At 39.7% G+C, this 14,264-nt stretch overlaps 2 protein-coding genes across 2 annotated transcripts; both read right to left on the reverse strand.

The window, feature by feature from the left end:
• Positions 1 to 7,444: 7,444 nt before the first annotated feature.
• LOC310963461 (cystatin-B-like) lies at positions 7,445 to 8,418 on the reverse strand. Its single transcript, XM_083936310.1, has 3 exons — positions 8,282 to 8,418; positions 8,087 to 8,188; positions 7,445 to 7,776 (listed from the first exon to the last, which is right to left on the reverse strand). The coding sequence occupies exons 1-3, from the start codon at positions 8,381 to 8,383 to the stop codon at positions 7,648 to 7,650; spliced, it is 333 nt and encodes a 110-aa protein (XP_083792436.1). The 5' UTR covers positions 8,384 to 8,418; the 3' UTR covers positions 7,445 to 7,647.
• A 4,235-nt stretch (positions 8,419 to 12,653) lies between these two features.
• LOC310963573 (cystatin-B-like) lies at positions 12,654 to 14,150 on the reverse strand. The gene is made up of 3 exons (XM_083936439.1): positions 13,996 to 14,150; positions 13,806 to 13,907; positions 12,654 to 12,989 (listed from the first exon to the last, which is right to left on the reverse strand). The coding sequence occupies exons 1-3, from the start codon at positions 14,065 to 14,067 to the stop codon at positions 12,861 to 12,863; spliced, it is 303 nt and encodes a 100-aa protein (XP_083792565.1). The 5' UTR covers positions 14,068 to 14,150; the 3' UTR covers positions 12,654 to 12,860.
• Between the last annotated feature and the right edge of the window lie 114 nt (positions 14,151 to 14,264).

A 14,264-nucleotide genomic window follows, 5' to 3' on the forward strand; every position in this document is an offset into this window, starting at 1 on the left:
TGACACAAGCTAACAGAGACGTCAACTGCCTGCTTAGTTTGTGTCTCAAGTGTTGATTTGCAGCTGGTTATCACGTATATTTATACTATAACTACCTCTGGATACAGACAGGAAGTGGCTCTGATCCGTGACATTTTTGGTGGAGCACAGAACAGGTGGGGTTAGTGTTCATAATTCATGAATTACTCCCCAATTCCAGCTTAAAACAAATGTTTTGAATGTTATAACTTCATTATCAGTAATCAGCCTCATAGATGTGAGTCAGAAGGAGCTTGCTATGACAGTCATGATCATACAGTTTTTTTATTTTCATCTATTCTAAAACTGTATATGATGTCAGCCCCCATAGTAAACATTGCATTAAGAGCTTCGTTTTAAACTTGAGTTCACCGTAAGGGGCATTCACTGTGGTGTAGTGGTCAGCACTGTCGCCTTACAGCAAGTGCTAGTTCTGCGTCCTCCCACAGTCCAAAGGTGTACACTCACATGACGACTGTGATTGTGAGTGTGAATGCTTGTCTGTCTCCGTCTGTTTCTACGTGCCATGTGATAGACTGGTGTTCCTGTCCTGTGTTCACCCTGGTCCCCTCGGGTGTACCCCGCCTCACGCCCAATGTCAGCTGGGATTGCCCCCCCCCCCAGCGACCCAGCAGGGACAGGTGGTTACAGATGATGATGGATGGAGTTCACTGTATAAAATGAGCTGTTATGACCTCTAGGTTAATTACAGCCTCGTGAAACTATACAACCACAAACTAAAGAGGGCATTCAGAGGATGGATGGAGAATTCTTACAGAAATCTATAAATATCCAAAGTTTTTGTGTTTTTCATCAATAACTGGGTCTTAATGTGGTATTTTGGAGGGGATTTTGACCATTTTTTTGTCCATAATTCCTTTAGCATCAAATCTGTGTAACAAAAATTGCTGCAACAATCAATGAGACATAAGTGAGTATAAGAATGAGTAATATACTTAATGTACTAAGCCCTTAGACACTTTCAAAATGTATTTTGATGAAATAATATTCCTTTATTACAGATTTATGACGCACAGTGCTGAGATGCATCTGACGTTAATCTTCATGTTCCCAGACGATACAAACCCTTTCTATGTGAGATCTTCTGTTGATCTGCTACAGTAGCTCCCGCTGAACATCCCCACAGATACATCTGTTTTTAAATGTTCTGCCATTGCTGTGTTTCTTAGTATTCTTAAGGTTGTGTTCACTTCCCAGTTTAGAGCCTCTCAACATGCGCCATTACTGCTGAAACATGTAAAGTGTACAAGAAATCATCTGCCTCATTACTCAACAATAGTCAGAGTTTATTGGTCAGTGCAGTTGCAACATCTGATGAAGACATCTGCACTTTTATGCGAACATTGTGACTTATCAAATATATATATTATCCTTGTTTTCTCCTACATGTTATTATTATAGGGCGAAAACCGGTCCACTTCATGGAACAGGAATTTAAAGGAAATGTGTCACATTTCTTAACAAAAGTGACTTCATGAGTCTTCAAAGTAACACCAAATATACGGTTGCTACGGACAACAGCAGGGCCAAACCTCAAACATCTTCAAGTTACTTCATTAGTTCATCTGGACAAAATCATGCAGCATGTGACTCACAGAGAGGAACAGTGGTCACATGATGATTCTAACCGGGATGTGACTATAACGTGGAGTCCAGGGATTAACACATACAGCTGACACACAATCAAACGTGGTTCAGCACAGCTATGAATTGAAGGTTCATGTGTGGTTTCTGGTAATCAACTGTTTCAATATATCTATCTGGCTTGCAGGATTGGCTCTGACTTTAAGTTATTTCTCAGGAATAGTTTCATTGTGGCATAAACTGTCCACGGAGGCAGCTTTTCTGGTTTCCCCATCGTCTCTTCATTCCCATATTTTACACCTCGTTGGACATTATCCCCAACTTGATGGACACGTGCAACCTAGACCGAAGCCTATCTTCTAAATCCAGACCAAGATAATATGATACAAGGCTTAAAATGATAAGCAGTTAGCTAGTCTTGGTTATTATTATTTTTATTTTTTATGATTCAATAGGAATACTTTTGGCAAAATACGATATTTATAGGAAGGTCTACTGGTTTCTATTCCCACACACACACACCCCTTTATAGTTCTGAGTTTTCTGACTTTTGTCTTCTTTTTTTTACTGTTTTTTTATCGTTATGTTAAAGCCATACAATTTATTATTTTAATCCATTTGCAATAGTGAATGAATTGTGAATTAAAATCAAAGTCATTCTTGTCATTAGAAAAATATCTCTTTTGTCTAGAAGAATATTTACAACATAGACACTGATTTAATAAGTTGCATAATGCCTCAATTATTCTTATATTTTCACTACTTATCGTAGTCGATGATGTCATACTTCCTTCCTCCTGCACGCGTGAGCATCGTGGCCATAGCATGGTGGGCAGTGTGCCTACCGTGTGAATTCATGCGAAACGTGAATCAAACCCCCTTTTTAGACCTGACTTTATGTTTTTGTGTTTGCAATGCACATTAAACTAGATCCTACATGTAGACATGGTGCAATATTTCTTGCTAATATAACACAAGCTTTTGTTTATGTCATGAGTGCCATACCTTTAGAATAAACATATAATATTAGGTGTTTTTTTATCATGTACATAAGATCATACTCATACTGCAATTACAATACTTGACCACCAAGTGTCTCTGTAGACCACAGAGTTGTTCATTCTGCCCAGAGTTGCAGCGCATTTCCAGTTATTGTGACTGATAATTCATGTATGAACCAGAAAGCCTAGATTTTAAATAACCAGCCTATTTTATCTCACTATTCAAGACAAATAGTAACACTATTACTATTTATATAATGGAGGCCTTGAGAATCAGACAGCAAAAGTGACATCTGGTCAACTTAACAGGGGAGCCAAAACAAAAAGGGACCATACTTTGTCCTGACTTTGTTTATTGAATTCAATCTTTAATATTAAAACGTCCTAAACATCTTCATAAACAATTTACTTAATAAACACTGCTTTGAGATTCATTCAAAAATATATTTTTCTATTTAAGTGGACTTACACCCTTTGGGCCCCAAATAGTTCATAGTGTTCAGGGTCAGGTGTTTTGGTTTTTGGTTAATAATTGGATTGTTTTAGAATTCACATGAACCTTTTTGGCAGTGGAACGACACCATCAAGAGCTTTATTGTGATAAACTGTATATATATATATATATATATAACTAATTTTCAACCAAAATGTCACTTACGCCCCTCTGGTTCTCGCCCCTCGATAAGTACAATTACAAATACAAATACAATACAAATGTAATAACTATAATAATTATTACTACTTTTCTTAAAGTTTGTGAAAATTGTTGCTGCTCATGAGGGAATTTTTGGATCTAAGGTGTAAATCATAAATAAGTCATAAAGTGTGGCCTTTACCTACTCTATATGTAAAGTGTCTTGAGATAACCTTTTTGTTGTGATTTGGCACTGTAAATAAAATTGAATTGAATTGAATTGAATCAACTTCGCAACCCTTACAAGAAATAATGAAACCTCTCTGCATATGAATGAGAGGGTGGGACAAGAGTCAGATATAAATGACACTGTTTTATATAATGAGGCAGGATAAATTGATGTCATTTTATTGAAAGTGCAGCCTGTAGTCACTGATTCTTTGTGTGGTTTAGGATCCCATTAGAAGTAAACAATAGGGTCTTGCAGGCTCTTGGAGTGCTGCATTAAAACCAGCTCTACTTGAGTACATCTGATATCTTCGTATACACGGATGTGAATATAATCATCTCCTCCCACATGGACCTGCAAGAAAGCAAAAGAAAAGTTTCAGGACATCTTGGCCATTTGGATTCTATGTCAAACCTGTTAGTGGTTGTTCTAACACATCCAACAGACACGGAGCAACATTTGCATTTATTTGGGAATCTGGGCCCTGTTTTAAAATAGCAGAACTCTGAGTTTGTTAACCCTGAGATGAGGGAAACTGTGGATTTTCTGTTCCAGAAAGAAAGAACTTGAACTCTGGCAGGTTTTCTTCAATAAACCCTTTGTTTCCTTCTGTCTCCTCCTTCTTACAGAGCCAGACACAGTCTCATTTCCTCGTTCATTCATTCATATCAAGAGCATCAACAAGCAGAGATTACTGAATGTCTGAATAAAAAACATGGTTGGATATTAATTTTGTTATACCATCTAAGGCAGGGGTGTCAAACTCAGGCCCGTGTGCCAAATCTGGCCCGCGGAGTAATTATATTTGGCCCGCAAGATCAAATCAAGGTTCTGGGAGAGCTGGTCCGTGAGTATAAAGCACATCCACGTCTCCTTTTCTGTTAGCAAACATGAGCATCCATGCTACCAGTCTCTGCAGACACACTTAATCCACCCCTCCCCAAAAACCACCAAAAGAAAGATGGAGAACAGGAGCTTTCAGCAGATCATCTGTTCCTGAAGGTAAAGAGCTGTTGGTCACTGTGGCTGTAACCAAAGAATCAAACAGAAGAAACACCACGACAAGAACAAGGACCTGCACTGGAAAGGTTCAACATTACACAGCTGGAGAGAAGGGAAACTTGCACATTTGCATTCTTTTTTATTTATTTATTTAGTAAATATTGAGTTTGGCCCCCAACTTTGTCCCAGTTTTTAAATTTGGCCCACTGTGAATTGGAGTTTGACACCGCTGCTCTAAGGTGAACGCTTTTATTCGCTCAAATATTTTTAATATTTTCAAATATTCTACACAATTCTGAATAAATCCCTGTGAATCTTCACTTATGACCATTAGAGGAGTGTGGTGGTGTCTGTGTCTGGGTTAACCCCCGGCCAATAACGGCCCATATAGTGTGCGGCCAGCTTCAGCAACATATTACACCCTTTAAGAAAAATGTAATGCTAAATTGTCAAACTTAAAAATTGACTTTTAACAGTTTTAGCTCAGTAGAAATACTGTTTTGAGTAACAATATTACTAAACATATATATTTTTTAAATTTCCCTAAAATCAGCCTGATATATTTGGTTGTCATTAGAAACTTTGTGAAATCCACAATTTAAGTTCTGTGGGTTTGAATAGTGTTAAATGTTGCAGTGAGACTTGATACAGACTGCAAAGGTGAAAGGTCTGAAAGTATGCAATTTATACTTTCAGACCTAAGAAGACATCAATACAGTCCGTGTTTAAACAAAAGCATGTTTGACTGCAGCTTGTTTGAGTCCATTTGGAATAGTTGGCATATACTGCATGACCTCTGTTGATTGACTGATGTGTTTATCATATGATACAGTAGTTTGTTTTTATTGCTTCTTTGTCCAACCCTTATTCTTCACACTTCACACACTACGCCCTGGCCTGCAGCTATTACATCATCTCTATGAACAGATTCTGCATAGGAATGTGTAATCTGTAACAAAAGCAGTCTGGTATCTTTTAAATGACACTAATACTAACGTCTGTCTGGCATTTGATGCTGGACAGGTAGAGCACAGTAGGTTTTTTAAAGCTTTTTGCCTTTTTTTTTAACCAAAACATTAAAGTTCATAGAAACAAGTGTTTCAGTGGTGATTCCCAGAGCCTCCATGGTTTTGCTCTTGTACTCTTTGCACCGTTAGTAATAATTACCTTAATGAAGTAGTTCGTCCCAGCAACTGTCTGATACCGGTAACTCTTTGCTGTGAAAACATCATAAGTTTTCCCTGCAAATTCCTCTGCAACTGCCTTTACCTGAGTGTGAGAATGAGACGATAGCAACATCAAAACTGCCCTGTTTATTGTATGGGGAAAGTAGAATAATAATATTTCCTACTTACTGTATCACAGAGCTTCTGAATCTTTTCGTCGGCATCAGCCTGCGGGCAAAATCTTCCAGGATACATTGTAAACGTTTTAAACGGAAACCATGTCATTTGCTTCAGCGAGGCATTAAAGACTAATATTTTTCTCTTTTTCTGCCTAAAACTGACTTTGGATTTTGGATTATATCATTGGCGTGGGGGTGTTGTTAACCAACCAACAATATGTCACCAACCAACAATAAACATCTCTGAGTTGTATATAACTTTTAAAAATGACTACACTTATAATTCTAGTGTTCATTGTTTTAAAGTATCGGTAAGGAAGGTTGTCACAGTGTAATACATCTCTTTATTCTACCTCTTTCCAGACAATGTGGTACAGTCCAAGATGTGACTGTGTTTGGATGTGGCAGCTGATTATTCAAAACTTTGCTGGGAATTGAGAAGACTTTGACTACAGACAAAAGTCATGAAAAACACTGGTTGCCCTGCTCAGCTCATTGACTTTACATTGGGATGACGTCCCTGTTTTTAAAAATTGCTTCTCCGGGCGAAAGGAATGTTACGTACAAATATGAAAAATCAGAATCCACCTTGTTTGCAGTTCGAGCTGTCCTGTCTATGGACCTCTGTTTTACAATGCTGGTCTATGGGAAAAGTGCTTTGTGAGCCGCAGGGGCATTTTTTTCTTGCAGTGCAAAAGTAAAATTGGCTGCAAGGCTGAGCGGCGCCGCCCTATCCAGTTCTAATAATACATCCATGAGTTGACCGTGTAACCATTGGATACAGTTCAATATATCGCTACTTCGATACGATTCATTGCTGTCATTTCTAGTATCCACTAGAATTGACGTTCTGTGGGTTTGAATGATATTTATCTCATCTCATCTTCAACCGCTTATCCGGGCTCGGGTCGCGGGGGCAGCAGCTTTAACAGGGGACCCCAAACTTCCCTTTCCCGGGCCACATTAACCAGCTCTAACTGGGGGATCCCTGAGGCGTTCCCAGGCCAGTGTGGAGATCTAATCTCTCCACCTGCTCCTGGGTCTAAACGTTTTTTTAAATCTTGCATTAGTGAACATAAATCAATTTGGTTTTATTGCTTCTTTGTCCAACCCCATTTCTTCACACTTCACACACTACGCCCTGCCCTGCAGCTAGCACATCATCAAATAGATTCTGCATAGGGATGTGCAATCTGTGGGCAACGGGACAAGATTTGTGTAACAAAAGCAGTCTGCTTTGCCTTTGTAGTCTGATTAGTATTTACCGATCATGTTTGCAGCCCTTTGTTGCAACAGTCTATGTGGAGAGAAAAACTGGCTGTCAAGCAATCACTGAACCCACAGGCAAACCGTATGAAGACGATTTCTTTTTTTCATTCGCTTTTTGTTGTCATTTAATCTGTATTAATATGCAGATGGCTGTTTATAGAGACGCCATCTCAAGTTGCTAATCAGACCGTAAACAATAACCACTGCTTGGAAGAGCAACCCAAAAAGTTGGCCATTGTCCTCAGAGGCCAAATTGTCATCAGACAGAGAGTCGATGGGTTCTGAGATTGGTTATTTCATAAATCAGATACAAGAGAAAGAAAAGCAACACTCACAATCGCAACAAATCAGATTGATTTATTCATTCATCTTGTACAAAATAGTTCCATTTCCACATTTCACCACGATCTACATCATGTGTGTGTTATTACATGTTAGGAATGGGGACTGCATATAGCGCTGTTTTCTATAATGAGACAGGATCATTTGATATCATGAGAAGGCAGCCTGTAGGCACTGGTGCTTGGTTCGGTTCAGGAGCCCATCAGAAGTGTTCAATTGGGTCGTGGAGGCTCTTGGAGTGCTGCATATCACTCAGCTCTATCTCTCCTCCATAACACTGGAGTTTCTTGTAAACACGGAGGTGAACATAATCTTCTCCTCCCACGTGGACCTGCGAGAAAACAAGAGAAATGTTGAAGGAGATCTTGGCTAAAACTGATGCAATGAACCACAGCATTACAGTTGCAGGAAAGAAAACAAAAAAAAAAGCTGAAAGTCGCTATAAATCAGACATGAGGGGAGTGTGATGAATCACTTTTGACGCATTACTACAAGTGACCCCTGTCACATTACAGGCCTGTATGATGTTGTATTTGTTCATTATGAATAAATAAATGAAATTGACAAGAGCTGACTAATCACTCATGACTTCAGGCCCTCCGTAGTTTTGCTACTGTGCTATTAAATTAAAGTCCAAATACCTTAATGAAGTAGTTGACCCCGGCCACAACCTGAGTCACGAAGCTCTTGGCTGTGAAAACATCATACGTCTTGCCTGCTTGTTTCTCTGCACTGGGCTTCACCTGAGGGACAATGACAGCAACATGAAAATGAAACACAGGAGGGACAAAAAATGACAGTGAATTAACAATATTGCTTTGTTTTTTTCTACTTACGCTGTCACAGATCTTCTGGACTTCTTCATTAGCCCTCTCTGGACTTCCAAGTCCTCCCATTATTCCCCCAATTCCCCCCAACACCTGCTTCTGCTGCTCCATTGTGGAAGTTTTAGTGATGAGCGAAAAGACAGAAGAAAAGGATACAGTGAGATTTTCAAGTTGAGTCGGGTGATCTTATGATTTTGGATTTTGGATCATACCATGATGTGGGTGTGGGTGTTTACTTTTTAAACTATGTCATAAACTGAGTAAAACAACAAATTATGTCTCTGAGTTCTTATTAAATTGTTGAAAAAACAAATGTTATTATTAGTTTTAATATCAGGAAGGAAGGTTCTGAACATACAATTTAATACATCTTTTTGTTCTCCCTCTTCACAGACGGTGGTTTAGTCCGAGGCGTGGCTGGGTTTGGATGTGGCAACTGTTCAACACTGCTGGGGAGTGACAAGACTTTACCAAAGCAAACTGGCTGGTTTGTATAAAGTCATGATAAATGCCTGGGTTTCATGTTTGGACAGACTTTAAATCAACAAAGTGTGCATTTCATGCACAGGTGCAGTCAATATTTCAATAGTTAACAGTGTAGTTGCAAATAAAAAAATGTTAAAATCAAACGGACTTGTGGCTTCTCCAGGAGAATAAACAATCTTTGTGATAAATGTCCTAATTAGCGTAGGAGTTCTTGAGTAATGTCCAAAAAGTTTTTATGCAAGGTCACCTGTGAGTGACCTTGACCTTTGACCTCCACCATCTAATCAGTTCATCCTTGTGTCCAAGTGAATATTTGTGCCAAATCTGAAGAAAATCCCTCACGTGTTTGCGTTACGGTGCTGGTGCAGGGACAACCGGAAAACATAATGGCTCTGACCTCGGCTGTCACCGGCACGAAGGCGTACAAATCTCTTCCTGGCTAACGTAGGACTCACTACCACACTTATGTATGGAGCGTGGAGCGTAGAGAGTGGAGCGTGGAGCGTGGAGCGTGGAGCGTGGAGCGTGGAGCGTGGACTGGTGGCTGGAGAGGTGCCAGTTCATCTCCTGGGCACTGCCGAGGTGCTGTTGAGCAAGGCACCGAACCCCCAACTGCTCGGGGCGCCAGTCACTGGCAACCCCCTCGCTCTAACATCTCTCCTTAATTGCATGTATATAGGTCCTGTCTGTGCATGTGTGTATTTCGGGCCTGTGTGTGTAACATGATTAATAATAAGAGTGAAAAAATTTAATTTCCCCGTTGTGGGATAAATAAAGTAATTCTTCTTCTTCTTCTTAATGGCTTCATCTGATTTAGCAGGGAATCAGACATAAAGACAGACATTAAGAATAATATATGTAATAATAAAATATCTCTTTGGTGGTCTAGTTTGATTACATAGGTCATAAGGCATCCGTATTAAATTTAGACTATTTTTTAACAAACAAACAAAAACACACCTTGCAGTTGCTTGAAATTATTTCTATTGAGGAATATTTCCATTGTTCTGCCAGAAAAGTGGCAGAATCATCAGAAAATAGAGGAACAAAGTCACAGAAAGGGTCATGTGAGATCAGCTGAGTGCCGAATGTGAGTGTGTGAGTATTTACCTGCGTTGCTATACTCCACTGTCTCTATATATCACCACTACATCACTTATTTATTTATTAATGGTACTGTAACTATCTGCTGATACACTTACTGTGCTTTAGGACATGCTGCTACATTACACCGTGGTTTACTGTAACTTACTTCAGTACGAAATGCTGCTACACTCCACTGTGCCATACTGTCACTTAGTTCTGTAGGAAATGCTGCTACATTTTTAACATTTTTAACACTTATAACTTATCGCTCCTTCTCACTTATTAGTTTGTACTTATTTCATTTCAATCTGCTGCTAAACAGAACAGTGCGTATTGTTGTATATTGTATAAACCTACGCTTAACCATGATGTCTTTTGCACTCTGTCACACTTAGTTCATTGATTTATTTGATGTTAGCTTTGTTTTGATTTGATTTATGTTTATGCTTATTGTCACTCTGACCCTTTTCCACCTATGTATTGAAACTGTTGCAAAATAATTTCCCTCGGGATAAATAAAGCTTCTTGAATCTTGAATCTTGAATCTTGAGAGGCGCCTGGGCTGCAGAATTACTATAAACGTAAACAGTGGTCCATTAAAGAGGTTGATAGATATACATCTAATACAGATGTACAGATAGATTGCTTAAAAGCATCTACATCATGCAGTCGGAAATATGAAGAATCTTAATAAAATGTAATTAAATTGTTCTTAGATGCATTAATTATTGAAGAGTGACTAAAAATGGAATGACATTTTTATTCAAAAAATCAGTTTCAGGAGTATGTTCATAATGTTTTTCACAGTCATACCATAAAAATCCACTTCACCTCCGGTTCAATGGGTGTCACTCATTCACACAGGCTTCATTTACACAATGCTTTTGTGTTCAAACAATATGGAGGTACTTTAAGACTGCGTGTGACTAATGCAAATGTAAAGAAGACAGGGTGTGTTTCATGCCTCACTGCCCGTTAAAGACATTTTTCACCAGGTACGTCCCTTAAATATGTCCTCAATGTTACGGTGGTTTAAAATCACAGCACTCCACCTTCACTGGCTGCACCCATCCCACAGAGACACACACAGAGAATTAACAGTAAAGTTGACTTTGACTTTACTTCCAAACCACATCTATGTTGCATTTGCACTGTAAAGCATCAGGGCCTGAGTTTATGTTTTAATCTGTTCACGTAAAACCTAAGTTCTGTCCTTTAAATGGACCATTAAAAGTCATTTAATTTCAATATAAACGCGTCACACTAATAAATATGTAGATATATATGAAAATCAACACTGATCTAGTGTTCAGATTGTTTATGATTCAGTGGATCAGTGGAAGAGTGGGTCGTCCTCCATTTGAAAGATTGCCAGTTCGATCCCCTACCTCCCCCGGTCCACATGTCGAAGTGTCCTTGGGCAAGACACTGAACCCCGAATTGCTCCTCGTACTGCGCATAGGTGTGTAAATGTGGTGTTAATGATCAGATCAGATGGTCTGTAGATGTCCACTGCCATCAGTGTGAATGTCTGTGTGAATGTGACAAACACTGTGAAAGCGCCTCGAGTAGTCAGAAGACTAGAAAGGTGCTATATAAGTAGCATTAGTCCATTTAGATGTACTTTGAGCAACGGATAAACTGTTTTTAGTAACAAACTTAGCATAATTTTGAACATTTTCCCTGAATCAGCCTGACATATTTGGTATCATCAGACACTTTTTCATCTCTACTGGAATTAAAGTTCTGTGGGTTTGAATAATGTTTAACAATCAGTGGGGTCAAAAAGGTGAAAAGGTCTGAAAGTATGTGATTTATCTCTGGAAGAAGATATCAATACAGTCTGTGTTTAAACAAAAGCTTGTTTGGCTGCAGCTTGTTTGAGTCCATTTGGAGTCGGTATATACTGCATGACCTCTGTTGATTGATTGAAGCAACATGTAGGGTTCCTATAGCATTTTCAGATCTTACATTAGTGAATATACTTCAGTTTGGTTTTGTTGCTTGACACTTTTTCTTCACAATTCACATCTTAAGCCCCATATCTATGAATTCTGCAGAACCCACAAGCAACTGTCTGATGACGATTTAGCTTTTTGTTATTTAATCTGCATTCACAGGCAGATATCTGTTTATAGAGATTTTGTCAACTGTGGCACGTATATCCGCTGGCTACACCGGGAAGCCCAAGATGTCGGGCTAGAGGCCAAATTGTCATCAGACAGAGAGTCGATGGGTAAATCTTGCATTAGATGGGTAAATCTTGCATTAGTGAACATAAATCAATTTGGTTTTATTGCTTCTTTGTCCAACCCCATTTCTTCACACTTCACACACTACGCCCTGCCCTGCAGCTAGCACATCATCAGACAGATTATGCATAGGGATGTGCAATCTGTGGGCAACGGGACAAGATTTGTGTAACAAAAGCAGTCTGCTTTGCCTTTGTAGTCTGATTAGTATTTACCGATCATGTTTGCAGCCCTTTGTTGCAACAGTCTGTGTGGAGAGAAAAACTGGCTGTCAAGCAATCACTGAACCCACAGGCAAACCGTATGAAGACGATTTCTTTTTTTTCATTCGCTTTTTGTTGTCATTTAATCTGTATTAATATGCAGATGGCTGTTTATAGAGACGCCATCTCAAGTTGCTAATCAGACCGTAAACAATAACCACTGCTTGGAAGAGCGACCCAAAAAGTTGGCCATTGTCCCCAGAGGCCAAATTGTCATCAGACAGATGGTCGACGGGTTCTGAGATTGGTTATTTCATAAATCAGATACATGAGAAAGAAAAGCAACACTTACAATCACAACAAATCAGATCGATTTATTCATTCATCTTGTACAAAATAGTTCCATTTCCACATTTCACCACAATCTACATCATGTGTGTGTTATTACATGTTAGGAATGGGGACTGCATATAGCGCTGTTTTCTATAATGAGACAGGATCATCTGATAGCATGAGACGGCAGCCTGTAGGCACTGGTGCTTGGTTCGGTTTAGCAGCCCATCAGAAGTGTCCAATTGGGTCGTGGAGGCTCTTGGAGTGCTGCATTTTACTCAGCTCTAGCTCTCCTCCATGACACGGGAGTTTCTTATAAACACGGAGGTGAACATAATCCTCTTCTCCCACATGGACCTGCGAGAAAACAAGAGAAATGTTGAAGAGATCTTGGATATTTGGAGACAGTGAACACAAGAACGACACTGATCTTCTATGTCAAACTTGTTACATAATTGTACATCAAGCGTTAGAATTGACTTGAAGTCACATTCACGTCCCCCTGAAGAAGGCTACATCTTCAGTCAAAAACAACTGGACTGGTTGTTTGTCTAGGAAGACGTTTCACCTCTCATCCAAGAGGCTTCATCAGTTCATGTACGCATCTGACCAGGCTGGGACTGGTCCAGGCTACATCGCGCTCTTGAAGCTCTGTTTTGGTCTCCACCTGCTCCCGAGGGAAATATCTGGCTCTTTAGCAGCTAAGGGCGCACTCACACTGTCCTTCCGCACCGCGACCCGGGCTTTAGGTTACTTGTCCCCCCTCCCTCTCCCCCCGCGCCCCAGCCCCGTTTGTACTCACACTGCCTGGGTCTATCTCCAGTAGCTCCACTATAGGCGTGCAGTCACCGGGTTTAACATCCGTCTGTTATTAGTGTTTAAATCACTAATAACACTTTTATTATTAAGAATTCACAGGAAATTAAAAGTGTATCCGTTTGACTCTGTCATTGGTGTTTTGCACCATGGAGAAGCCTTTTTTTATTTAGTTGCATGTACTTACAATGACAATAAAGTCCATTCTGATTCTGTATTTTGCAACAGTACAAAACAATATAGCGATATCCTACATATTTGTGAATTTGGCTACATTACATATGAACCTGGGGCTGCCATTTTTCAGGGAAACGTTTCGTGACTCCGTGTTTGTCTTTTAAATTATAGTCCAAATACCTTAATGAAGTAGTTTGTCCCGGACACACACTGAGTCGCGAAGCTCTTGGCTGTGAAAACATCATAAGTCCTGCCTGCTTGTTGCTCCGCACTGGGCTTCACCTGAGGGACAATGAAAGCAACATGAAACACACTGAGGTGGGGGGTCGAGGGTGTAATAACAATAATACCCTTTGTTTTTTCTACTCACGCTGTCACATATCTGCTGAACCTCTTCGTTAGCCTCATCTGGACGGCCAACTCCTCCACACATGCCCGCCATTATCAAAGTTTCAGGGGTGGAAAGTAAACGAGAAGAGGAGAAAATGATACAGTTTGTTTCCGTGTTGATGTTCAGAGTTGAGTCAGGGAATCATATGACTCAGTGGTATGGATCATACCATCTGTGTGGGGGTGTTTACTTTTTAAAATGTGTTAGAAAACCCGAATAAAACCACAGATTTAGTCTCGGATCATATA

Source organism: Echiichthys vipera, assembly GCF_963691815.1.
Source record: "Echiichthys vipera genome assembly, chromosome: 21".
In the NCBI taxonomy this organism is placed as follows: domain Eukaryota; kingdom Metazoa; phylum Chordata; class Actinopteri; order Perciformes; family Trachinidae; genus Echiichthys; species Echiichthys vipera.